This window comes from Sciurus carolinensis, chromosome 2 (assembly GCF_902686445.1).
Source record: "Sciurus carolinensis chromosome 2, mSciCar1.2, whole genome shotgun sequence".
Classification (NCBI taxonomy): Eukaryota; Metazoa; Chordata; class Mammalia; order Rodentia; family Sciuridae; genus Sciurus; species Sciurus carolinensis.
In genome coordinates this window covers 27779332-27807326 of record NC_062214.1, presented here as the reverse complement: position 1 = coordinate 27807326, position 27995 = coordinate 27779332, and the positions used below count along the sequence as shown (strand labels likewise).

Below are 27995 nucleotides of genomic sequence, written 5' to 3'. Positions count from 1 at the left end.
GGAAAGAACCCAGTGTGAGCACAGGCTGGGCCACCACCAGCAGCCCGTCCTGCCAAAGGGTTCCAGCAAAGACTTTGAAGTCCTTTCTCACTCTGACACATGTAGAAAGAGTTTGCCCAGCACACAGAGAGTGCTTGGAGCCTACTGTGACAAGGAGCTCTCTTCTAAGGCAACCTCATCTGTTTTCAGACTTCATGTTAGAAATCTTTCCATATATTGGCTTGAAATGTCTTTCTATTTTTGCACCTGGAGCCACACAGAACAACTCCGCTTCCTAGGGCATTGGAACACAGAGGACAAGTCCTCCCCAAGTTCCTCCCTTCTCCAGAAGGACTTGACCCCGGACAGCCCCGCTGTCTCCTCCACCACCTCAGGTGAAACAGCAGTCTGCTAGAGCTGGTGCCCGGTCATTGCACTTATTTAACATTTATTTTGCGTGTAAGGATGTGATGCCGCAGCAGATAACTAAGCATTCCCTGCCCTCCATGGTGACCCCAGGGAGAGCAGGTGTATCCCATGTGCAGGCTGGGGATCAGCAAACAGTCCAGACTGGCTTCTCCCCGTATCCGTTTGGAGAGTCCCTGGGTCAGTGCTCTGTCCTGTAGCACTGATGGGCATGAAGGATGAGCAGGATTATGGGGCTCACAGCAGGAAGCTGCAGGGGGCAGCGGTCAGGAATGTGCAAAAGTGATTAAGTCACAGACCAGGGTGGACCCTGCCCTGGCCTGGGGGTGAGGGGGATGGGAGTATGTGCTGGAAGTCCGTGTCCGGCAGCCTCAGAGGATGGAGTGGGCTTCCCAGGCTGGACAACACGGGCAGGGGTCTCACTCTGCAGGTGAGCTTCCCTGCTCCGTGGTACCCAAGTTTGTATAGGGGCCGCCAGGGCCCTTCACTCAGCCACATCGATGGACAGCATGGCCTTGATGGCGGGGAACTTGTTGCAGGAGAAGTCAGCCAGCAGCTGCTTGGTGCCACTTCGGGTGGGCAGGATCTCAAAACGGACCCGGGACCGCTCCTTGGGACGCAGAGCTGGCACGCTGGTGGGGAAGGGTACAGATCAGTGTTGATGTGGGACTCGCAGACCTTGGGCTGGATGGGCCTTTTGTGGCCCCAACCCTGACTCTAGTGGGGGCCAGCACTTCTTCAGCTCCCTCCAGCTGCTCCTCTGGGTCACCTGGTCCCTCTAGCCCTGTGATGCCTAACGGCAAAGGCAGGGGAGGATTCATGGCCCCGTAATCAGGTTGGGCTCTAAGGACGAGCTCTGGTGACGGGGACGTCCCAGGAATTCAGGACTGGTGAGCCCCCAACCTAATGCGAATTCAGACTCTCAAATTTCAAGAGCCTCCCCTCCAAAGAGTGAAGAACTCAAGGCAGAGGGAGCGCTGTCTGTCCTGCCCAGGGCAGGCCCTTCCGTCCCTCTCCTGCCATCCCCCACACTGGCCGCTCGGGCCTGGGACTCACTCGATCTTGAGGTTGCCCCGCAGCAGGCCGCTGCCCTCCACCATCAGCACACAGTCCTTGACCGGCTCATCCAGGGGGTTGGAGAAGAGCATCTGCACGTTCACAGGCTTGCGCACATGGGCCTGGTCCAGCACCTGCCGAGGAGAGGGGCTGCTGAGTCCAGATGCTGATTGCCCGGCCTCTACTGGCCACCTGGTGAGGGCAGGGCAGGATGAGGTGGTGACAGGTGGGGAAGATGTCCCTGAGGACATCCTGAAGAGGGGAGGGTCATTTATTCAGCTCTCCTACGTGCCCGATCAGCCATCGCCATCAACCCCATGCTATGGAGGGGAAACCTAGGCTCAGAGAGAGAGTGGGGGTCTCTTGCAGCAGCCGAGAGCAGGATGACTTCTCTGCTGGGTTCAGAAACCCTGGTTCCAGATCACCAGGGAAAAGCAGCCCCTGCTTCCCAGGGCAGCCCAGTCCCACTGACAGCTGTTGGGGTTAGGAAATTTTCGTGCTGAATTTAATAACATTAATTTTCTTGAGCTTCCCACTAACTGGGTTTGTTTTTTTCCCTTGAATCCTGAACCTCCCCTCCAAGGAGGCGCCACAGGCCCCTGAGGCTGCGCAGACTCAGGCCCACAGCCAGAGCCCTTCGTTCCTTGTCACAGGTGGTAGGTCCCCCACCTTCATCCAGGTCTCTTCACTGAGGACAACCCAGGCCGAGTTCCTTCCAAACTTCTGAAGTCCAGAAGGTTCCTTGTGTCACGTTGTGGTCTGAGTAGGGCTCCTACCCAGTCTTCACCAGTCAAGGTGAAGAAAGCGGAGCCAGGGCTTGGGGTCAGAAAAGTGACCTGGACTATTTATTCACTCCAAAAGACGAAGCTGTTGTCCTTCTGCAAGGAGCCAGCCGGCACTCTGGGCAGACATATCTGGTAGAGACAATTATCCCTCCCCTCCTAGAAGAGACCAAATGAGGTCACAGCCGGGAGGAAAGTGTTTTGGAACTAGGAATCAAAATCGTGTGGCTGGTGGATTTCTTTTCTTCTACTTTTAGGGATCACAGGAGGTTGCTGTGTTTGCTAGTTTGGTTTTCGTTTTATCATTAGTCCTCACGGCAACCAGTTCCATAGTGACAAAGCTTTCAGATGGATTCAATAGCTTGGGAAATCCACACACTAGGAACAGTAGGGCCCTGCTGGTTCCAAAGCCTTTGCTCTTTTTGACAGGCCCTGCAATACTGACCAATAATTTGTGCATAATTGAAGCGGTTTTGAGACCATGATAGGCACTGTAATTTCTCCTGTGGAACTCATTTAAGTGTATGATATAATTTGAAGAGTGAAGCACTATTTTAAGCTGCAAGGATATAACAAAGCCACATAAATAATGTCATGTATTTCTCAATGATCTTTGAGATTTCTGTGTATTTGTTTCTTTTTCTTTATTGCTACTTATCATCTTCTGCTACTAACCCTGATCTGCAAATGCACCGGGAGGAGAGCACGAGGGCCACAGGTCAGCGATTTGGAGGACATCAACCTCTGGAACAGTGTTTCCACTTTCTGATTCCACAACCTAAGGTCCTCAATGCTAATTGCCAATCAGTGCCAGATGAGATCATGGGAATTTATTCCCAAATTATTATCTTTTCATGCAAATCACCTTGGTGAGTTTAAAAACCTGTGCCCTGCTCTGAGTGAGAGGTATGCATTGATTTGTTCAATCAAGTCAAGAAAGTCTCCTTTCTCCAGAGGCTTAGAGGAGAGAACGTGCCTGCAAGAAGGAAACTGAGGTGCATTTCATAAAGATGGAATGTGAAGGTTGAGGATGGTACCCTTCTGGCCTGTGCGTGTTCTGATTTCCTTTCTAAAGATATTATGGTGTCTTTAAAGATAAAGTAGCCTTGATATGGAAATCCAAAAGATGTAGGGCTAAAGTGTTGAATAAAAGATAACGCTATAAGGAGGTCTGAGGATATTGGATAGAGGAAGATAATGGGAAAAAATAGCTTCATTTCAACACTGATCATTTTAAGGCAAAATGATTCCATAACTGAACTGGCTGCTAGCCAGCGTCAATTCCTAGCCTGGGGCATTGGAACGGACACTTGGCCATCCGTTGTGTCAACAGAGATGGGGAGAGTCTCTTGGCAAAGCCTTGTGAAGCAAGAGGGCTGTACTGCACAGGGGACAAGCAGGGACTTAGAGTGCCAGCTGTCCCCTGCCTCCCCCGGGGAGGGAAGAACGCCAGCCCAGACCAACAGCTCTGTCCGGTTGTGACCCCAGAAGGGCGCTCTTTGTGTTTTACAAATATTGATTATTTCCTAAGATACTGTGTCTGGGACACAGTGACCAGTCCAGAACGCAGGGAGCACCTGCCTTCTTGGGTTTACAGTCAGGGAGGGGACCAAATCATTGTACCAATAAACAGAGATTTCAGCTGGGACAAATGCAGTGAAGGGAGAAGACAGAGACTGAGCGTGTATAACTGGGGTCAGGCTTGATTTGTGGGGGTGCTCAGGAAAGGCTTCCCAGGGGAAATGGCATCCTGAAAGAGAAATATCTTATCATTCCTTTGAGAGAGTTGGGACAACTGAGACTGTTAAGGGACTTTCTCAGTTTTAGTGTTGATAGATCCTGGGACCCAGATATAAGCCCAGGTCCATTTGTTTGCTCAACCTGAGGTCAGAAATAACTGCTCCCTCTGATGTCCCCACACGGGTTATCCAGGCTCTGGTTCTCGAGCCCCTGACCACTTCCCATTCTGAAGCACAGTCTAGACTAATCAGCGCTGTGAAAGGGTGAATTGTAGCCGGTTGCACAGAACGGAACCTGCACCAGTCTGGGCACGCTGGGCTCTTTGCCCTCTGAGGTCAGGAAGCCTTGTTGTAGCTGGGGTGTGACTTGGGGGCGGGGCCAGGGAAGCCACAATTACTCTGTTCCTGTAGCAGCCAGAACTTGGGAAGCCAGCAGTGATTGGACAGAAAAGGCAATGGCTGTCTGGCCAGCGGGGCAGATGTAGCTGCTGCAGACAGGGAAGGTCTGACCCGTGGGCTCTTGAATGGACCCCATCGTCTCTGCCCAGCCATCTGCCTGTCCTTGCTAGCCAATTCCCCCTCAGACTGCGCTGCCTGGCTCCACACTGGACTGGGTAGGATAGGACCTGGGGGCTAGAGAGCGAGGGACAGGCTTAGAGTCCACACAGAGGCTCCTTGTTGGTGCTGAAGAAGGGACAGAGTGGCAGCTGGGGCCTCCTGCAGATCCACAAGTCCCTCGTGGCTGGGCTCCTAGGAGGGAGTCTGGGAGCAGAGTCTGCAGACAAAAGCAAGCTCTGAAAGCAGAGGAGAAGTCCTGGGTCTCAGCCACTTTGGAGATGCTGCTGCTGTGACCAATGCCTTGGGAAGCACACCGGCTCGGTATAGGGGCCTGAGGTCCAGCCCTGGCTCTGGCAGTCACCGGCTGTTTCCCTTTCTCTGGGCCTTGCTTTACCCAGGTGTGAAGGATAGGGTATAAGAACCTGAGATTAGGCTTTTAGGAGTCCATGATTCCACAACCCTGGGTTCCAGAGAATGGAGAGATACGGGTGAGTCAAGTCCACTAGTTACCTGATCCATGGGCAGTGACTGAGCTGCAGCCATGGAAGGTCACGTAGCTTACCCTGGACCCCTGCCTGTGCCCAGCATGTGCCTGTGCCTCTGTGATTCCTGAGCCCAGCATGGCCCAGAGTACAGCACCTGCTCAGTAGGGGGTGAACAGGTTGAAGAGAGTCCTACTCAACCCTGCCTTAGCTGATGTCCCCATTGGGTCTAGAGTGGGAACCAAAGAAACAGCCAGCAAATGTGCCTGTTCATCTCTCCAGACAGGAAGCAAACACTCTGGCCTGAGCGGGGACCTGGGCTGATGCAATGGGCAGAGACCAGGACCAAGCCCAGCCTGGTTCCCTGCTCCTTGTGTAGAGCTGCAGGTGACGGTGGGGATGGGGGCCGAGGCGCCACCCCCCTCTCCTTACCTCCAGGGTCAGGGTGGGGTTGTCCAGGATGACGTCCCGTTCCACCACCACTTCGGCCTCATCGGTCACCTTGCATATGGCTGTGGTCCGGATCATGTTGTCTGACTTGAGGTACTTATCATACTGAGCGTACGAAATCTTCACAGGATGCTGCACTTCTGGAAGGAGAAGCCGGGGGAATGGGCAGAGGGTGAGGACAGATCCTGGTGTCAAGCTGGGGCAAGCAGGTAGGAGAGCCCTCCCTGGGCCAGGCCCTGTGCAGTTGGGATGCAGGGCCCAGGGAGGGACCAGAACTAGTTAACTGGGCAGACCCTGGAAAGGATGGGCTTCCCCCTTCCTATCCTGCAAAATGTTGAAGGGCAAGTTTCCTACTAAGAGGCAGGAGAAGAATAGGAAGGTTAAGTGATTGCCTAATGGCAGTAACAATAACGATGACAACCCAATAATAACTGGGAAGGGAAGCCTGGGTATCAGCTAAATAAGGGCTTAGAGCCTTCCTAGTCATCTAATGACCCGGATTCTATTGCAACAGCATCCCAGCAACCTCCCCTCTTCTGGACTCTCCTCCTTTGAAATCATCCACATGTCAGTGGACAAAGCTTTGAAAGACTACATTTTTCCAAATCATGTTGCTCCTCTTCCATGTCACAATACAAATCTTCCGTGGCTTCTCACGGCCTTAGGGATGGAGCCCAGACCCTCAGCTGGCCCTGCATTGTCTCTGCCCAGCTCACCTCTCTCTCTTTTTTTTTTTTTATTTTTTGGAGGTGCTGGGGATTGAACCCAGGGCCTGGTGCTTGCAAGGCAAGCACTCTGCCAACTGAGCTATCTCCCCAGCCCTTACCTCTCTCTTAAAGAACCCTCCACGTTTCTCATCATTCCTTACACAGAACAGGCACATTTGCATGCTGCCTCTTACATATCCCCCAAATGGAACTGCATCCCCTGGCCTGTCTCCATGTGTCTAACTCCTCTCCAGGGTTCAGAGCATCTGTATGGTGACACTGCAGTCCACCTGCCCCTGCTCTGCTGGCCCTGGACAGTATTCTCCCTCATTCAGTTGTGCTGCTTTTGATGCTGAAAGTATTTGCCATCACTGTCCATCACTTTTCCATCACAGAATGGAAAAGACAGTCCCTTGCATCAGCTGCTCCAATCCTTGCAGTGGCTGAATCCTCTTGATCCAAACCTGAGGCTCAGAGAGGGCAAGAGACTTACCTAGGATCACACAGCAAGCACAGGACAGCATCAAGACTCCAGGACCACAGCACCTGCCTCCCCCACCCACCACTCTCTCATTTCAGTCCACTGTCTCTCGCAAAAGGATGGTTTTAAACCCAGTTCTCTTATGTGGATTATTATTGGTCTCCAGAAATAGCTCTTCCAGGTCCGGGGGTGTAGCTCAGTGGTAGAGTGCTTGCCTATCATGTGTGAGGCCCTGGGTTGGGTTCCTAGTACCACAGATACCACACACATACAAAAACAAAACAAAATGCTCTTCCTTTGAGTTTCAAAGGTAAATAATATCACCTGTATGTATATGTAGAAAGTACCAATTAAAAATAAACAAATTAGCAAAAGAAAGATAAATAGAGTAGAGGGAGGAGAATAGGGAGAAGAAGAAGAGGAGGGAAAGAGGGACAAACAGGATTGAAATAGAATCTGTGCATGTATGATTTTTGTCAAAATGAACCCAACTACTAAGTATAACTATAATGCTCTAATTTAAAAAAAAAGAAGTAAACATTGATGTAACTGCATCACTATAGTATGCTGATTTTAAGTCCTTTGGATATAAACCAAGGAGTGGGATAGCTGGGTCAAATGGTGGTTCCATTCTAAGTTTTCTGAGGAATCTCCACACTGCTTTCCAGAGTGGTTGCACCAATTTGCAGTCCCACCAACAATGTTTGAGTGTACCTTTTGTTTACAGCAGTTCAACTCACAATGGCTAAACTATGGAACCAACCTAGGTGCCCTTCAACAGGTGAATGGAGGAAGTAAACGTGGTACACATACACAATGCCTTAAGAAGCATGAAATTATGGCATTTGTCAGCAAATGCTAGAGCTGGAGACTATCATGCTAAGTGAAATAAGCCAATCCCAAAAAACCAAGGGCCAAATATTTTCTCTGCTATGCAGTTGCTAATTCACAGTGGGGGTGGGGTGCTAGAGAATAGAGGTACTCTGGATTAGGCAGAGGGGTGTGAAGGGAGGGGGTATGGGGGGCGGGAAGGACGGTAGGATGAATCAGACATTATTACCCTGTGTGCATATATGACTACCCGACTGGTATAATTCCACATCATGTACAACCAGAAGAATGAGAAGTTATACTCCATTTATGTATGATGTGTCCAAATGCATTCTACTGTCATGTCTAACGAATTGAAACAATTTTAAAAACATTTTTTAAAAAAGAAATAATAGCCATGCAGTTGTTTTTGATATTGAGAACATTTCTACCAAAATTCTGCCAGAAGAGGCTGCTGAGGGATGCTGCCTCCTGACAGGTGAAGCACATCTCAATTTCTCCACAGACATAATTCTTTCATGAAGGGCTATATAATTAATCAGTTTCCATTATGTGAAGCAAATAGCTACCCCACCCTTGCTAATCTGCTTTGTAAGTCCAAACTTTTCATCACAGCTGGAAGGATTTTGCCAGTGTGGGCACACCTGCATTCTGATCCCACAGAGCCGGGCTTCCTCCGTTCCACCTGTTCCCTTCCCACCTGCACTGCCCTGGGGCAAGGAGTCACTATTCCTCCCAAATGCTCAAAGCTCCAAGAAAACCTGTCACTTCGTCAGGAATCAAGAACTCCACTCACACCCTGGCAGCTCTGGGGGGGTCCCGGGGTGGGGGGGGTTGGAGACCCTGTGGTGTATTACAGTCCATTGGGGCGAACCTGAAAAGTGACCCGCTGGGAGGTGAAGTGAGGTGGGAGCAGGGTGGCATGTGGGAACCGTGACAGAGCAGACAGGCTTTGGATTTAGCATCAGGAAACCAAGGACTAAGACCCTGGCATTGCCCCTTACGGGCTCTGATGCATTCTAAGCCTCACTTCTATCTCTGTAACATGGATACTGAACTCTACCCTCTTTTAGAAGACTGAACAAAGTGGTATATAAGGACGCTCTGCAGATTGTGCAGGGCGTGTATGCCCGTGCGTGGCTGTGAGCTGCCAAAGTCTCCTTCCCTTCCTCTTCCAGGGTGTAAGAGGATTTTGGTTGGCACCGTCATGACCTAATGCTGTTCACAGAGATGGCAACTTCCAAAGCACCCAGACCCAAGGCTTGTCCACAGTCGTCGCTCTGTCCCTAGTCAGCTGGCTCACCTGGAGCCTATCAGGAGCCCTCCTGTCTCCACAGACTGCTAACTACTTTGCAGTCCTGGACCCCACCCATCAGGGGACAAGTTACCTTCTTCGGGGTCCAGGGATATTGTGGCTGAGTCCTTCCACACCTCGTGTACTAGCGTGCCATTGTAGACGATGGTCCAGGCGGTCATGTTCACCGTCACCGTCTTTCTATCACTGGTCAGGTTTTTGAGCAGCAGGGCTAGGCTGACTTCTTGGCCTACTGCCAGTACGCCAGTGACCTTGAACCTCCCAGAGATGCTGGGTGCCAGTTCCTCTCCTGCCACATCCCCTGCAGATGTGGCGCCAAACGTTGCATTGGGTTTAAGTTTGCTCAAAGCCTTTTCGTGCACTTGTCTTTCCTCTTTGGAACCTGTGTGTTGGGAAAAGGCAGAAGCATCTCAGAGATGTGGCAGCAACTGGGAGGAAGGTCAGGGCCCTACCTGGAGGGGGGTCCTGGGACTAACACTGGCTCTTCTGCTGTGCCACCAGGATGGTCAGAGCAAGATCTCCATGCACAACATGAGGCTCCCGGACTAGCTGGTCTCTGGTCCTTTCTCCAATCAGGTCAATGCTGCCATGAAGCCATAGGGACAGATGGTCTGCTCCTGCCCCCAATTACTCTATGGCTTGATCATTCACTTGTGTCAAGTTAGATTTCATTTTTTTCTTCTGGTACTGGAAATTGAACCCAGGGTGACTTTACCACATCTTCAGTCCTTTCTGTTTTTAATTTTGAGACAGGGTCTTGCTAAATTGCCCAGGCTGGCCTTGAACTTGTGAATCTCCTGCCTTAGCACAGGTGTATACCACCACGCCTAGCTTCATTTTGTTTTTCTTAAATGAAAGGTAGTTTTTAAGAGACTTAAAGAGCAAGAAGGTCATTTTAACCTAAATAACAAAAACTGAACTAAAAAAGGTTAGGATGAATTCATAAGCAAAGAAACAAGGGTATGAGTTAGAGCTGAATTTGTTAAAAAAAAAAAAAAAGTCTAAACACTTCCCTGCACCCTGCTGCCTGTGTCTAAAGGCACTTTGGAAGTCAGAGAGTGACACTTGTGTCCGTGCCAGTCAACTAGAGCTTCCCATGGTATGGTTCAAGGTTATGACTAGTTTGAATTGTTGAGAGATTTCAGGTTTCAAAAATGCGAGGGCTGAATAAAAACTGGCTCTGACTCAGTTGAGGCTGCTGCCGAACGTGATGGCATAAGGAGCCCTCCGAGAGTCACGATCGTGTACCTGAGAAGAGCTCTGGAGGCACTAAGAGCTGAGAAAGCAACTGCTGGCCTCTGACTGAGCAGTTCATGTGAGGCTCCCTGCCTGGGCCTGAGGCAGGACCTACCACCAAGGAGAAGGTGCTCCCAGGAACATGGAAGAATGACCATATTGACATCTGCCAGCCACCTGATGGACCCATGCTCCCCCGACTAACCTGTGCCATTGTTAAGGCACCAGACGACTTAGGATAAGCACTTTACAACTTGGTGCACTATTTCCCTTAAGTTATAGGCAGAGGCTTCAGAAGCTGAGCATCCAAGAACATTAGGTTAGAGAGGTGACTGGTCCAGGCCACCCTGGGGACTAGAAGCAGAGTGGGAAGGGACCAGCCCCAGGAGTCTGGAACCCTGGTCTGAGGTTCTTCCCACACACCCATTGAAAGGAGGCAGCCAGATTACCCGAGCCGAGAGCTCCTGGTGGGTTGGGTTCCTTTGGGTGCCCTTCCATTCTCTAGTTGAGCTGTAGGTCCACGCCCAGGGCTGCCGGCGGCACAGGGATCTGAGCCTTCTATGCCTGGGACCTCCAAGCAGGTGTGTTTGCACAACGAGGTTCAGCACTTAGGTGCCTATATAGGTCACCTGCTGGGCTTACTCAAGACTAAACTTCCTGCTGCTGTTTTCTCCCTGTGGTATTGCTGTTGCGTAAATGCTTAGCAACCCATTTTATGAGCTTTTCCTCCCTGGTTCCCTCAGAGACAAGCTGGTATCATTAGGTAAGAAGAGCTGGGAAACACCAGGCAGGGTGATCTGTCTTGCTGTCACGGGGACGCTGAGGACCCCCTACTTAGCCTCTCTCCATTGCTTAGGGGGTTTGGCTGGGACAGAGCCCCAGAGGAGCAGGATCAAGGTGCAAGAATAGGACACTCACAGGCTCACATATGCAGGTAAGCAGCACCTGCAAAATGGTCACCTTGGGAAGTCATTATGCCAGGGAGGTTATGCTACTTATTAAGTCCTCCATATATGACAGGCACGCCTGTGGCACGCTGCGCCCATTCGTATATTTAAATCCAAATGAAGACAGGTATTACTATTTCTATGTTTCTGGTGAGGAAACAAGGAATCAGAGATCATAAGAAATCTGCTTGAGGCTGCACAGTTCTAAGTGGTAGAACTGGAGTTTGCTTTCTGTCCTGGGTCATGTGTTCCCTGCTCGTATACTTGTTTCTGCATCGGGACATTGTTGAAAAATAATTTGTCTTACATCTGCCCCCTGTCTGCAGTGTTCGCTGTTGCTCCCCCAGGACCCAGCCTGGAGCAGGCACTCAGGAAGGGCTTGGGAAAGCTGTCAGAATAAAAATGGAGTTGCTGGTGTCAACCCTAACCAAAAAAAAAAAAAAAAAAATTAATGAAGCGGGAAGTTTCCAAGAAAGAGTTCTCGCACTTGATTGCCTGAGAGCTATGAACACAAAAGACGCTGCCCTGAATCACGAGCTTACACAGAGGCCACCGCAGCCATACACAAAAATTACCCTCTACAAGGACATCTTCCCGGCAACTGTTCAACCTTGAACTGATTCACTCTGGTTATTAATCATTCTGCTCAAAGATTATTGCCTCAAAATATCTGAGGTAATCTTCGTTTTTTGCCTTAAAAAACGTCTCCTCATCTCGCTCCCTTTGCATACACCCAGAGTTCATCATGGCACGTGTATTCCCATGGCAGTGGGAATAAATAAATAGAATCGATTTTTGGAGAACATTGGCTCTGATTATTTATTTATTTATTTATTTTTAGATTGACAGGCTCAATGCATACTGATAGAAGGTGCATCTGACCTCAACCCTGGGGAACAGTCTGCAGAGATACTTGGGGGCCAAATGGAGGCTGTCAATCTCATTCCCCTAGAGGTATGTCACAAAAGTGTCCACAAATATCAGCACTCAGAGGAGTCAGACCTGTGGCATTGGGTCAGGCCCTGCCTCCAGTACTCAGCTCTGCTCTTGGGTAAACTTTGTACAACACCAAGAACCAGAAGTTGCTTAAAGATTTAGGGCTTCTTTTACCATGGGCACCTTTGCAAGAGTTCTTCTCTTGACCCCTTGGGATCAGCCGCAAGGAGCAATGAATCAACTATTTCCAAACAGTTTAGAAAGAGCGAATTGTTTGAACCCATCACGGAGTGACCATGGCCTGCTGGAACAAGTGCTAAATGCCTCTGGGCTTTTTCTAAAAATGAACTTCACCTTCAAAGGCAGAGCTTTTGCCATCATCGAGAACCAACTACCTTGCTGCTGGTTCCAAAGCAAAATTTCCAAGCGACAGATGTAATTAGAGTCAGGCGGCTTCGTAACACCTGGCCTTCCAAGGCCACCCCAGTGACCAGTGCTGGCATGGATGTTGCAGGTTTCAGGGACTCAGAGCATTTGCATTGCCATGTGATCATGCCTCACTGGGCTTCTTGGGGAGCCTCTTAAAGATCATGGCCCTGGGTCTGTGTCTCTAGGTTTCTTTGTCCCTTTCTTTGTTCAGATGACTTTTTCTGCCTGTGTTTCTTGGAAGCTAGGGGAGCAGGACAGAAAAATCTTTCCCTCAATCTTGGGGATCTTCATGGGTGACATGTCCCCCCACTGTGATATTGTCATAGTGCTTCCCAGCTGTGCACCGAGACAGAGCCACAGCTGGAGCTGAGCTGGGTGGACAGCTCTGGGTGCCCTGAAGCAAACTTCCACCGGCACTGCAGCTACTCCTGACCTTCCTGTCCCCACTGTCAGGGCAGTTGGGCATTCGAGACCCGGGAGCCATCCTACCATTCAGGCGGAAGTAGCTGAGAGTGGTGGGGGATGAGGCCTTTCCTTCTCTCCGCCTGGAAACTTTCCACCCACCCTGGAGCCTCTCCTGGTACCCGCCGTCAGTCTCCTCTTACCTTCTGGGTACTTGTACTTGTCCGTGACGTCCATGCGAGAGTTGCTGCCTACCGCCTTGGTGCTGATGTACTTGCCGATGGAACGAGTGTCCAAGGAATTCTGCTTCTGGCTGCCGTTGGCAGTATCATAGATCCAGGTGATGCGGTCAGCATTAACCTCCGCGAAGATGAAGGTCATGTCGAAATTCAGGTCCACGTCCCCCTCTCGGATGGCGTTGACCGAAGCTGGGCCACACTGGAACACTCCTGGTGGCCAGGATGGGAGGCTGGGTGCATCGAGGCTAAGGCCAGGCCCATCTGCCACAGCCTTCCAGGGCCTGCTTCTCCGAGGGCCTTTGGCCCCCTCGCCAACCCCCTACCTCGGCCCGGCCAAGCTCCTTCAGCAGGGACTGTCTGCCCTACGCATCTGGAGGCAGCCGGCACCCTCCCGTTGCTATCTTTCGGCAACGGCACCCTTACCTAACACCGGCTTCATCCTGCCTCCCTTGGGTGCCTGATCTGAACTGGCCCCATGCTGTTGGTGTTTCCTGAAAAGGACAGTCGTCCTTGTCTTGTGCTCATGGCAACTGCCTCTTTTCTTCCTCTACAAATCATTCTGACCCACAAGGTCATGCCCTCCTATTCCTGGAAGACTCCCCCAATACCCAGCCCACAGGATCTCTTGCTTCTCTGAGCTCTCACCCCCTGACCTTCACCTCCTCCGGCACTTGGCCTAGGTCGCTTAGGTGGATGTCAGATAGATGGTAGGTAGAGATAGCGGTATATAGATCTACAGAGAGTTTCACTCAGGAAGTGCCCAGCTGGAAGAGAGCAAGGTATAGCAGCATAGACAGAAGAGTGATATTCCATTTGTGTTTATAAAACAAATAAACAAAAAGATACACAATTTTTATAAGCTTGAAACAGTGATGCAACTTTTTTTTTTTTTTTTTTTTTTTTTTTTTTTCCCCAACCGTGAGCCCTTGAAAGAAATAGACTTGCTCTCTTGGAACATGCGTGATATTGAAACAAAAATTTCATGGGACAATACTTAGTCTTATTAGGTCCAATGTACCCTGATATTTTCTTTTCCATTCCATTTTGTTTTCATTTCTTGAAATGGTGGTCACAACCCATTAACTTGTTTTTATAACCACTAATGGGTTACAATAAAAAGTTTAAAATAAACAGTGGGCTAGGAAATATCTAGAAGGTTACACCCCAACCCCAAACTCTAGCAACATACGTTGCTTCTTGTAGGGGGATAGGAGTAATGGGGTGGGGATAGGACTTAATTTTCAGTATCTGTCCTTTTAGAACTGTTTGAATTTTTTCAAACAATGTTCACGTATTACGTCATCAATCTTTTTAAGTTTTTATTTGCAATTTTTTAGGTATGGGGAATTGAACCCAGGGGTGCTTAACCACTGAGCCACATCCCCAGTCCTTCTTTATATTTTATTTAGAGATAGGGCCTTGCTGAGTTGCTTAGTGCCTCACTAATTTGCTGAGGCTGGCTTTGAACTCTTGATCCTCCTGCCTCAGCCTCCTGAGCTACTGGAATCAGACGTGTGCTACCATGCCTGGCTTAAATCTTGTTTTTGTTTTTTTTTTTAATATTTGAGATAAACAACTCTAAAAGAAGGTACTAGAGAAAACAAGCTCTAGAGAAAAGAAGAGGAAAAGGAAAGACCCCAGGAGAGTCTGGGACCCCAGCCCTGATGGGAGAGAAGAGGGAGAGAGGTCAGGAGTAGGAGGAGTTCAGGCCTGGAACAGAGATGAGGTCACCCGCCAGAGGAACGGCCCTGCTTGGTAGAGGACACCCAGGAAGGAGAGGGAACTGCTGCTGGTCATAATCCTGGAGGTCTGGTGTGCAGCACAGAATGTGGACTAAATCCCGAGGACCAGAGGGAGCCATGAGGTTTCTGTGCTGGGAAAGACAGGCTGCTGGAAAACCATTATTGGCAGGGAACAATTTCTTTTCTTTGTCACCTGGCATGTGCTGGGACCTCTCCAGTGGCAGAAGCAGCCAGAGTGGCTGCAGAGAAGGCACCACTGAAGTAGCAGCTTGAGTCATACCAGATTAGGTGGGAGAAACTATTTTTAAAATAGTTTTAAAAATCACGCTGGGCACTGCAGAGAGGGAGAGGGTTTTTGGGTTACTACTTGTGTCTCCGTCCTACTGTACATAATGGGAAGGCTCACGACTTGGAGCTAAAACCAAAGCAGGACCAGCAGAAGGTTACCTTGGCTCCTCTCCTGAGGGGTAGCGTCCAACACCTGCCATCCACTGTATGAGGGGCCCAGGTCATTCCGCACAAACCAGCCTTCGTTCCAGACATGGAAATTCCTGCAGACAGAACCAGAGACTGCACAGCCTGCCAAAGGCCACACAGCAGGCAAGTGGCACAACACCACATCCTGGTCTGATAGCACAGTGCCCTGTTCCTCATTGGGTGAGTTAACTCTGGGCCCCACTATTGCACTAAGCATTGGTGAGCACTGTCCCATGGAATTCTCATGGGTTGCGAAATGGGTACTATTTCTAGATTCATTTCATCAAGGGGGAAACTGAGGCTCGGAGACATTAAGCAGTTAGCAATGATGGACTCAAAGTCTGGACCCAGGTATGCCTAATTTTCAAAGCCAAAGCCTTGCCCACCATGGTCCACTGCCTTTCTGGGGAGCAGAATGAATAGAAGGCAACTGGCCAGAGTTCCAGCAGGCATGCCCCATGCCTTTCTGTCTGCCTGCATCCTGTTGGGGACATTTCTGCAGCTGGTGTGAACTGAAAGTACATGGAGTTTCAACAGGAGTGACAGATCCTGCCAAGTGCCACGCCACCTCTCTTGGCTGGGGCCTGAATGGAAGCTCGACATAGATCTGCCCTAGAGTGCTCTTCACCAGCAACGTCACTTTGTGTCTTGTTCTCCCCTTACCAGACACAATTAGACAGAGTTTATCTTGTCCTGTCCTTGGAGTCTGACCTCTTCTCCTATACCCACTTCCACCAAGCTACAGCCATATTGGCTGTACAAATAAACCTGTAGCTCTGCTTTGTGTTTGGAGGATAAACTTATAACACATGGGCCCTTTTGAATGCAGAAATAAATAAAAAGAAAAAAGAAAAAAAGAAAGAAAAAAACAATTACCTGAGAGTGAACAAAGTAGGAAGGGGAGTCAGAACTTGGAGGAAGCATTCAGCATGGAATGAGCTGTACTTGATGTGACTTTGCCCCAAGGAGGGGCTATGGTCAGGGAAAAGTGAAGGACAGTAAAAACTCAAATAAATAAGCCGTATCTTTCTGACCTGAGGAGCCAGGAAGTAGACCCTGAGTCAACCAGGGAAGTTGGAGAGTGAGGGGGAATGTTCTGAAAAGAGTCAGGGAAAAGGAACCCCAAATTTGTCTATAAACTCTACCCAAACTTCTGAGGGACCCCTGGACCACACATGTATGAGACACACAATCCAACTAAAGATAAAGGAAAGAATTGAGACTGGAGCTACTCCAACCATGGGTGAGAGGATTTGCAGTGCATCTACCCACAGTGGATTGCTCAAACAAAATAACAGAATACAGACACATTCTGTACAATCTAAAATTACTCAACATGCAAAGAATCAGAAAAATGTGACTTATTCTCAAAAGGAAACACAATCAACAGCAATGAACTGTAAAATTATGGAGATGTTGGAATTGTCATACAAAGACTTTAAAGCAGTTGCAATCACTATGTTCAATGAAATAAAGGTAAATATGCACATAATTAATGAAAAGACAGAAACTTGTTGGCAGAGAAATAGAAAATATTTAAAAAGAACCAAATGGAACTTTTTTAACTGGAAAAAGATCAACATCTGAAATTAAACCATTCAATGGTTTGACTTATTAGCACAATAGAGATGACAGAGGAAAGGATGAATACACTTGAAGATAGATCAGTAGAAATTACCCAGTCTGAAGACAAGGGAGAAAAAAGGTTGGAAAAAAAATTAATAAAGTAGAGAAGATGGTTGCAACCCACATGCTAGATTGAGATTTACTGCATTAATATTACAAAGTACTTACAAAGAGAGAAAAAAGACACAAAAGAAAAACATGTCCATCAAGGGCAATGAGCAGGCAAATTTCATAAGAGATACAAATGGTCAATGAACATGTGATAATGGTCTTAACCTCACTACTATTAAAAGAAAATTAAAATGCAGAGAGAAACCATTACAATGACACATAGGTTACATCTATTAGACTAGCAAAGATTAAAGCACAGGACGACACTCTCATTGTTGTCTCATTTCCAGGTGGGAAAACAAGCTCTGTCATGCACCACAGGTGGGAGTCTAAGTGGGTATGACCTTTGCGGAGGGCAATTTGGCAACCAGTATAAAAACCTTTAAAAATCTACATACCCACAGAGCCAGTATTTCCACCTCTAGGAATTTCTCCCACAGAAAAATTCACGTGAGTGCACAGAGATGTCCACAAAAAGATGTTCACAGTGGTATTGTTTGTAGTAGCAAAAATGTTGGAGGAAGAGTTCATGGACAAGGGAATGTCAGGTACATTGTCGCACAGTCGTAGGGCAGAATACCATGCAGCTATGGAGGACAGTGAGTACCCTATGGATAGATGCAATTGGTTTCTGCCAATTAAAAGCCAAAAATGAACGAGCAAAATCAATCTGGTACTGACTGATATTTAAAATACATCATGAGGTAAGAAAATCAAGTCACAAAATCATGTTTGTGTGTGTCTGTATGTGTGTGTGATGAATCCCTTTGAATTAAAAAAAATGCATAAAAAAATTGGAAAAAAGTCCACAAATTCTATTGTCTTGGTCAGGATTAAAAGTTTGGTATATACCTTGCATACATGGTAAAATATGAAATAAGTTTTATATTGTTTCTGCAATGCTTCCATTTTGTATGTTGAAAATTACTCATTACTTTTGTGACTAGAAAATAAATGAATATTTTAAAGTTTTATATATATTACCTAAATGATAATAGCTAACATAGTAGTAACATGGAAAGTTGTGTTCTTAGTTATAGTAGTTTCCTTCCTTCTTTCTTTCTCTCCTTCTCTGTCTCCCACCCCACTTCCCTCTCTTTCTTCCTATGCTGGGAATTGAACCCAGGGCCCTATGCATGCTAAGCTTGGACTCTGCCTTTGAGTTTCACTCCCTGACTATATTAACTCATTTAATCCTTATAGCATCCTAAAAGATTTGACAATTCTGCACACTGTGTTGCAGAGAAGTGAAGTAATGTTTGAGGTCTCATGGTAAATTTTGTATAAAAAATTATACACAAAAAGCAAACATATAATAGATTATGTTGCATTTGACATCATCTTATTTTAGAAGATTAGTTGATGACAGGGGGAAATGCTTATAATTAAATATTCAGCCAAGAACACATGATTAAAACTGTGAAGTGGTTGGTTTCCGGGTGTGGGGAAGGATGTAGCTATTCGATGTTCTATCTTGCTTTCACATCTTGCATAATGTATAATCCCAATTCTATAAATAGCAACAACACATAGAGAAAAGTTTGGATAGAAAACTATCGAATGTTAGAAATATGTGAACAACGGAATCATCATGATTTTTACTTTTATATACATTTTGAAATTTCCTACAATTGTGAAAAAAAAAAGTCATCATAACACCCACAAAATGTCTTTTTGAATGGATCTTTAAGATGGGTTAGAATTCACCAAAAGAAGACAGAGGGAGTGTGGGAAGATGATCTTAGGTGGGCACAGGGACAAGGGAGGGAAGAGAGGGTGGTAAGAACACCACGTTCCATACCACGTTCATGTTGTTCCTGGCAGAGAAACCCAGGGGAGGGGTGGGTTGGTTAAAAAAAAAAAAAGTTAAGTATAGTAGCTGCGTTTTAGTACTTCTTTGCAGAGCAGGTAACAAATACATCCTGGTTTCTCCCTCACGCAGAAACCACCACACTAATCCCACAAATAGGGGATGCATGCCATTCAGATGCCCCTAGGCACCATCTCGAAAATTCCAGTTTGAGCTTCTGGTTGTAACCATACTTTCTCCCACCACCCACTTACGCTCCTGTTTCTGTCTGTCTTCCAGGTTTCGGCATAGGAGCTCAGGAAAAGGGCAGACTGTTGGCACTAGAACTATCTGAGGTGTTTATTAAAAGATGTCAATTCCTGTCCTTCCTGTCTCTTCCCACACAAATTAACCTTTATTTATTTGTTTGTTTGTTTGTTTTTGGTACTGGGTATTGAACCCAGGGATGCTCTACCATTGAGCTATATCCCCAGCCCTTTTTAATTTTTTAATTTTGAAACAGGGTTCACTAAGTTGCCCAGGCTGGCCTCAAACTTTCAATCCTCCTGTCTCAGCCTCCTACAGATGATAGGCATGCAACACCACCCCTGGCTCCACCCAAATTAATTCTAATGTAATCTCGGACTTTTATAAACCACTACTACAGAGAAAGCACCTGAGATAAGCTTACTTGAGAATTCACAGGCTTAGGAGACTCTTCCTGAAAAGTGATCCCAGTGCCCAACCCCTTCTGTAGATAAACTCCAACCGCAGTTCAGATACTGCCTCTGCCAAGCCATCTTTCCCAACAAGCTGAGAGAATGCCCGTGGGACCTCTCTGCCGTCTCTGAATCTCGCACATAATTCAAGAATTTTATTTCTTCTGCTCCATAATAGCCAATCATTTTACGCGACTCTACTGCAGTCCCTGCTACAAGAAGAGCCCCTCTCGGTGCCCAGTGTCTGGTCAAGGATGTCCTGAGTCACGCTTGCTGAATTCAATTGTCCTGGGGACAAGGCTACTCTTGGTTCCCTCCCTGTGGGTCTCAGTGGCTCCGTGCTAATGGGCGTGGGTGTCCAGAGGCAGAGCTGTGTGCAGAGAGACTGCACAGGAGCCAGGGGCTCTGCTGCGTGCCTGCATACAGCTCCCCTTCAGAATTGCTGCCCAACCCCATTTGCCTCCATCCCCAGAGCTCCACACACAGGTCTACAATACATTCAGGTCTGTGCTGCAGAAATTGGGAGAGGGAGTCTAACAAATTAAGGAAACAAGCCAGAAACATCAAGCTAACCTTGGCCCAACTGTTCTGAATCATTTGGTGACTGCTCAGTGACTGAGAGGGCTCCAGAGACCTCCTTCACAGTGGCCCGGCAGGGAACTGGATCACAAAAGCATCCTTAATTAAGCTCTCCCTAAACTGCCCCGACTCTGAATAAATTGGCATGAGCAGAAGGGCTTAGAAAAATATGTTCCCCACTGGATGCTGTGAATGTGATTTTTAAAAAGACCTGGAAGAAATCACAGAGGATTACTGATCTAGCCTTTCCTTTTATGGGGTTGGGGAGGGGGACTGAGATGTGGAAAAGAACCCCCTGCAGATACCAAAATGTGCAACCTCAAATCCCATATGTAAAATGGTGTAGTGTCTGCATAAAACCTACACACATCCTCCGTATGCTTTAAATCATCCCTAGATGACTTATAATACCTAATACAATGTAAATGCTATGCAAATAGTTGTTATACTAGTTGTTTAGGGAGTAATGACAACAAATGTATGTATTCAGTCAGTACAGATGCAATTGTCACAGGTATAACTATATTCTCCACCCACAGTTGGTTGAATCTGTGGAAGTGACACCTGCAGGGACACAGGGCTGACCATACTTCTCTCTGTGCCTTTGTTTTTTCCTCTTTAAAATGAGACGGTCCTCTCTCAGGTCCCTTCCAGTCCTAATGTTCTTTGACTTGGTAGAGTCCTGTTTAAAGACACTTGGGTTCTACCCCTAGTTTGGTCACTAATTCACAAAGTGACTCTGGGCGAGTCATTTTTCTTCATGGAGACTCTGGGACATATTTAGTCTTGCAAAGAAGTAGCTTTTGCTGCTTGAAGTGAATCCAAAAAACCAGTTTCTCCTCTGGAATGGGTTGGGTAGCACCCAACCTAACCAGAGCTCTTACTGGTGTTCAGCCAAATTCTTTTGGAAAAATCTCAAGATAAGAGCTGTCAGAGTTCTCAAACGTCAGTCATGAATAGTAACAACACTCATCTCTGGTGGTTTTCTTTTCTTTTTTTTTTTTTTGTAGTAGAGATTGAACCCAGGGGCACTTAAACCGCTGAGCTACATGCCTAGCACTTTTCAAAAGCTTTTTTTTTTTTTTTCTAATTTTAAATTTTGAGACAGGGTTTTGCTAAGTTGCTTAGGGTCTGGCTAAGGTGTTGAGACTGGCCTCCAACTTGCAACCTTCCTGTCTTCATCTCCCAGGTTGCTGCAATTCTAATCACGTGTCACTATGCCTGATTCTCTGGTGCTCTATAGTTTACAAATCTGCCTGGGTTCAAATCATCTCCACCACCTTCGGATATCTGCCGTTGGGTAAATTCTTCAACCTTGGTGCCTCAGTTCCCTCCACTGTAAGATGGGGCTGGCAATAACAGGCGCTCCTCGTCATTTGTGAAGATGAATGTAAGCACTTAGAACCGTTCCTGCACACAGCCGCGGCTCAGCAAGCCATTAGCTGCTGCTGTTATCATTACTAAGCATTTTCTGATGCTTAGCCTCACTGACCCTCACGTTCTGTTTCTGGGCAAAATTCTAAAGCTTCCAACATTTACAGCTTACAAAGATTCAGACCAAAGGTTTTCTGTCCAAACCCTGGCTGGTCTTATAATAATAGGTTAGTAATTACACTCCAGGCAGAAAAGGACTCGTGCTCCAGCTCTCTCCTGGGTGGATTTAATGTACAAAGGGTAGCAAACTCCCTTGGGAGAGGTAGCCCTCCTAGCCAAAGTGGGGCAGTCTGGCTGCAGAGAGTAAAAACAGTCAAGTTTGCAAAAGACTTAAATGACAGTTGACTTCACTGGCGGGAGAAACTTGGGACCAGAAAGATGAAGTGGTTTGCACAAACCACCACAGCAAGCTGGTAGGAGGAGAGGAATAAGGGCTCAGGACTCCCTGTCTTCATACCGTCCAGGGTTACTGCCCCACCCATAGCTGGCAGGGGGTGGGGTGGGGCGTGACCATCAGCTCCACTGCTGAGAAGGGATCAGAAGTGGAGGTGGGAGAGGAAGGGGTGATGGGACCCTCCGGAATACTTGGGGCTCCTAGACCTGGAACCCTCCCAACAGAAATGACAGTGAGCCACCCAGGTATGTCTTCATCAACCTCTACTTGTCCCCAAAGGGATTATATTTGAATGAATTATTAAGCTGATGTGGGATAATCAAAAGTTCTAATTCCAAATTCAGCTTAAAAGCTCCACCTTCCCGCTTTCTGGAAGCCTCCCTCGAAGATTCCCTTTCCAGGTTCCCACAGTGCTTACTGTCTGAATCACTCACCTGGCTCGTCACACACCATGCCGATTGCTAAGTCACCTCTAGTAAGGGCTTCCCACCCCCTGTCTCCTAATAGTGCCATAAATGCTTTGCACAGAGAGACCCAGTCTTAAACATTCTGGTCTCCCTGCAGCTCCTAGTGTACAGGATCTCCGCGGAAAGGTTACAAACAGGGAACCTTCCCCCAGAAGATCAGGCACCTTGTTCCACCAACCATCTCTTATTATAGAGGAAGCTAAGGCTAGGAAGGCATTGTCTGGATGATCAGAACTGCCTACAGTGGGATTTCAGACACAGTGACAAAAGAAAAAGCCAGGGAGAAGGAATGATACTCATTTATGGGAGATCAGAAAAAAAAAAAAAAAAAAAAAAAAAAAAACAACCTTGCCACAGTAGTGATCCCATCAGAAAGAAAATCGTGTGCACTGATGGAGAAAGAAAATCCTAAAATAAGCTTTCTCTCCTGCACGAAACCTTGGAATCCACGTGACAACAGATGAATGACATAAACCTCACTTTCCCATCGAGGGGAGGGGATGCTAATGCTAGTCCAGTGGTTGGCACAAGGTTGATGTCTGTCTGTGTTAATGGCCTTTCCCACTAGTTTCTACTTGTCCTTTTGCTTTATTCCATCAGTTACATTTCAGAAAAGTTCGACCTTCGCATTCTGGGAATATATATATATATATAGACCACCTTAAAGTTTAACATCCGGGAATAGGCAGCATCTGCCATGAGGTTACCCAGACATGTATATGCTTGTGAGCAATTATGTGTGTGTTTCCTTTCAAATTCAGTAAAATGATAGATGATCGACATGTAAGTGTGAGTCTTTTTAAAGAGACACATAAATATCTGTGTATATATAGGTATAGACAACATTTTCAATGCCATCTGGTAATAACTTGGCATATAGTATAATCTTAAATAGTTGTAATAATACATATCTTTGTGTATATATACTGCTTTTTATATTTATAGATACATGCCTATACATTTTATGTGGGCATCTGTTATATAAATAGATGTATATACATATGTGTGTACATGGCAGAATTATGATTATGACTCTAAACACAAAATTTCGTATTTTCATCTGAAATTCAAAATGAACTTATAAACTTTTCAATCTGTCAACCAAGATATGTAACATGTATATATACGTTAAGAAATGTGTCAGTTTTCTTACTCTCTTTAAGAAAACCCTTCAGTCATATGGGTTACCTGAAATAAGATAGATTTATGTTTCCCCTTGGCAAATCAATAGCATCAACTTTACCTTCTAAAGTAGTATCGCGTCTAATGGAGCCTGTAAACTCAGGGCAGTTTCATAGGGTTCACGCTCACCTCCGTCCTTGGCATCGGGCCCTTCATCTGAGGGCAGCACAATGGAGCAGACCTCAGATTTTGCAGAGCCCGGAGAAGAGGGGCTTGAGGTCCTGTTGGGTATGCAGTCTGCATTGGAGCATTTCTGTCTTAGACCTGTACTGGCAGGTTGTTTCCCTCCAACTCCAGGGTGCAACTGGGTCCCAGGGGAAGGTGGGGGCAAGAAGCTACTAAAACTTGGTGCTTACGGTGCCGTGGCAGGTCAGATACTCACCATACACTATCACTACCTTTGTCCAGGGGGTTTCCCATGGGGTCGTAGTACACATCCACGCTGAGGTTTCGGTCTGTGTCATGAGCTGAGTTGAAGTTGGTGATCACCCGGGAGGGAATCCCCAAGGATCGCAGCACTGCAAGTCAGGGCTGGCATGAGGACTTGGCTTGTGTGGGGGGTACCCTGGCACACCCCATCGCTGCCCACTGACCCAGCAAAGGCACGTCACACTCAAGGTACCTGTGTTGAGGGCCCCTGCAAACACCCAGCACTGGCCAAATCGGACCGGCCTGAAGCCAGACTTTTTCCACTCCTTGAGGATCTCCACACTGCCGTTCCAGTTTCGTGGGTCCCGGCCACCTGTGTAACTGCCGCTCCAATTCCCAGCAATCACGCCGTTGTCATCGTTGCCATTGATCTGGGCAGAAAATTCCCACAAATGAATCAGCACCAGTCTTTTTCTACGAGAGTGACTTGCAGAATTCAGAGGACAAGGTGGGGGGATGAGGAAGAAAACCAGGGACCCTTGAGGCAACATTCCGTCTTTCATCTTGAAATGATGATAATTGTAACAATAATCCCTTAAGAGTAATGAGTGGTTTATGAGTTTGGAGGTGCTTTGCTTAATGGACCACGCTGGATTGCCCTTGATACCTACTTCAATCCTGTGCTGCAGCTGACATGGAAAATCAGAGACTCCACAGCCTGTCAGTGGCAAGACAGGGCCAGAAATGCAGCTTGCAGAGGACTCCTGGCAAAAAAGAACTCCCGAGCTACCACTGCTGCCTGTCAGGGGTCCATGACTTGAAATTCTTTTAGTTTAGTAGGGTTCTGCAACGATCATTCTAAGACTTAAACATCTAACTTCTTAGAAAGAATAAAAATGGAATGTTGCTTTTCATTCATTCATTTGTCCATTTTTTCATTCATTCATCTGACTGAAGGCGTGGTTCTGGTATAAGGAACCCAATCATATTGCAGAATAAGAGGAGCACAGGAGCTGGGGGTGTAGTTCAGTGACAGGTTGCTTGCCTCGCATGCGCAAGGCCCTGGATTCTAGTCCAGCACCCCAAAAACAAAACAAAACAAAACAAAACAAAAAAAAAAAAAAAAGAAAGAAAGAAAGGAAAAGAAGAGAGCACTGAATAAGGACCTCAGTTCTACTGTCTTCTAGAGACACTGTGGAAATACTTATGGGCGAAATGATGTCAACGATGTCCTGTCTGGGATTTATCAAATGATCTGTGGAGGAGGGGGCCAGACGTGATATGAGACCAGTCTTGAGTGGGTGGACAATTGCTGAACCTGGTGATGGGTACATAGGAACTTATTATGGTTCCTTTTGTGTAAATCTGAACTTTTCCATAACGAAAAGTTAAGAGAGGGCTGGGGATGTAGCTCAGAGGTAGAGGGCTTACTTAGCATGCATGAAGGCCGGGGTTGACCCACAGTGCACACACATGCATGTACACACACACACATACACACACACACACACAATTAAAACAGACAGAGAGGAGAAACCTAGGCTATGAGCACGGCTTTGCCACTGGTCAGCTTGGGGACCCTGGGCAAGTCACTCACCTCCCTGGGTCTTATGTCTTCACCTTCCAGTACAGAAAAGTGAGAAGCAAATGCTCTCTGAGCAAACTTCCAGTAGTGAAGTTTTGAGTCTAGAACTGTCATTAACCCCTACTCTACAATGAGAGGTGGGACCAGGACCCCCAAGGCTTGACTAGGCTTTGGGTTCCACTCCCTCTCTTTGGAACATCCCTAGTGGCAAGGCCTATGGGAGTGGATATTCTGGAAACAAGCAGATGCTGGCCCAGGACAGACTGGGCCCAACATTTCCTGGCCCTCAGACCAGGGGTGAGTTCTGCACCCCTTCCAGGAGGGCCTGGGCTATAATCAGAGGACCAGGCAAGGGAGGCCTCCTTGGAGAGGGAGGATGTGCAGCCTCTCTCCCTCTCCTCTGTCTGCAGCCACCAGTGTGGTAATCAGCAGGGTCATCTCTGGCTGAAAGCTGAGTGTTCAAAGCCCTTGCACAGACCATAATTAGCTCCTGGCCCAGCCCAACAGGGAGGTCTGGAGGGAGCATCAGGGAGGTGCAGCCGAGGAAATTGGCTCTGAGATAAAGAGGTTTGGCCCTTGGCTTAGTGAGTCAGCAGCTGCAGGGCCGGCTGGCCGCACCCTCTCTCTCCTGGTGCAGGAGCTCAGTTCCCCTGAATGGCCCTGAATTCCAGCTAGACTTGACCTCTGGCTCAGTTTAATGCCCCTCTTCCAGGCCACTTGATTTTCAAGATTCAGCCCCAATCTCACTTCCTCTCTGTACCATTTTCTGGCCGCTTAGGCCCTCACCAATCCCAGGGCCCCCAAGTTCTCCGGGCCTATTCCAGGCCTTTCCTGCAAGGCCTGGTTTCAGACTCAACTCTCAAAAATCTCACATATTTATCCTGCAGCTGGGAGGTCGTCAGAATTTCTATCCAAGTAACTAGTTTGTTAGTTTGGAGATGATCCATCTCAAAAGTAAAGAGACCAAGTCAGGCCTACCTCATGAACCAAAATAAAAAGCAGTTTGAGATACTTCTGGGTAATTGTTCAGCTGAATAAAGTTAAAATGAAAGAACTTGCTTTGACTTTTTAGCTTTTTAACTTGTAACTTTTAGGCTGGTTGATTCTCTGGTCACTCAAAATTTTTGTTGTTGTTGGTGGTGGTGCATTATGGTTATATATAATAATGGGATTCATCTTGACACTGGTCATTTTTTTTTTTTAACAGAGGCATGCTCTGAACACTGAGTGCAGAACCACAGATTCCTCCGGTATTTAGCTGTGCGTGCATGTATGTGTGCGCATGCATGTGTGCGGCAGGTCTCTCAGGCTGAGGTCGAAGTGACTGGAAAGAGGGCCGGGTGGGCAGCTGGAGGCCTTGTGGTTTGACTCACAGTTTATGCACTGCGAGCAAGACACATTAGCTCCTGGAGCTTCTTACCCCATCTAGATAATGAATGGGTGTCCCGACAGTCTAGTGCTTTCTGCTGTGGAGGAGCTGGATGACAGCAAAGGAGGTTAAAGCCTCAGGCTCACTAGCGGACGTGATGTGCCTCCCTACTCAGAGGCCCCACGATGGAGTAGATCCTGGCCTGGCATTCTGCCTCCCTCCTGTCCCATCCCTGGAAGATGCCCAAAGGAGAATTACCTTTGAAACAGACAGCACCCAAACTTCCTGATGCTGAGAATGCAAGGAAGCAGAACCTGCCTGTGCTCTAGCTAGCACAACCCAGCTAAATCTACACAGGTACATCACATGGCTTTGGTTTCTATGAATTGTAACCACTTTGGTAGGACCAGTGGAGGAACAGTATGGCTGCTTCTCCAGTTTGATCAAACTGCATAAAATTTATGTATTTATATATTTAAGATTTTTTTTCTACTAGGAATTGAAACCGGGGATGCTTAACCACTGAGCCACATCCCCAGCCCTTTTTAATATTTTTATTTAGAGACAGGATTTCATTAAGTTGCTTGGTGCCTTGCTAGGTTGCTGAGACTGGCTTTGAACTTGGGATCCTCCTGCCTTAGCCTCCTGAGCTCCTGGGATTACAGGTGTGTGCCACAGCACTGGGCTTATTATTATTATTTTAATCATTTGTCTATGATGTGGGCAGGTATCTGAATCTAGGCAGGTTCCTTGACTTAGCTGCAGGTAATGCCTCGTCTGAGAAAGGCCTCACTGTACAAGTGGGAAGGGCCTTGAAGCCAGCCAGATCTGTCTCTGCCTGCCCCTCACTCAACATGCCTCAAGTAGGACTTTGATTTCAGGATTTTCATTTTCTACCTTGGCAAAACGGGGGTGGTCATAGCTGCCAACTGTGTTTGGTGAACTATTAGACGGCATGTGTAGAGAGTATGTGCCTAACCCAGCGTTGGTGCTCAGTGTACAGTAATTATCTTTGTCCTTTTACTCACCATGGCACTCAGCACCCGGCCAACGTATTTAGGGTCGTTTCTGCGGGCCACATCAGTAGTAGGGTCACGGCGGAAGTTCAGACTCTTATCCAAGATGGAGAGGCCGATTCTCAGAATGTCTTCTTCAAA

The 27995-nt window shown here is 47.3% G+C and overlaps 1 protein-coding gene across 1 annotated transcript in view; it reads right to left on the bottom strand.

Moving 5' to 3' along the window:
- Positions 1 to 319: 319 nt before the first annotated feature.
- Tgm3 (transglutaminase 3) overlaps positions 320 to 27995 on the bottom strand; it is a 42989-nt gene continuing 15313 nt past the window's right edge. The window contains exons 5-13 of the mRNA XM_047540700.1: positions 27867 to 27995; positions 24138 to 24315; positions 23898 to 24033; positions 15185 to 15288; positions 12960 to 13205; positions 8880 to 9188; positions 5455 to 5612; positions 1462 to 1595; positions 320 to 1037 (exon numbers count right to left, since the gene is read on the bottom strand). Coding sequence (XP_047396656.1) covers positions 890 to 1037; positions 1462 to 1595; positions 5455 to 5612; positions 8880 to 9188; positions 12960 to 13205; positions 15185 to 15288; positions 23898 to 24033; positions 24138 to 24315; positions 27867 to 27995 — 1542 coding nt within the window. The 3' untranslated portion in view covers positions 320 to 889. The remainder of the gene's footprint in view (positions 1038 to 1461; positions 1596 to 5454; positions 5613 to 8879; positions 9189 to 12959; positions 13206 to 15184; positions 15289 to 23897; positions 24034 to 24137; positions 24316 to 27866) is intronic.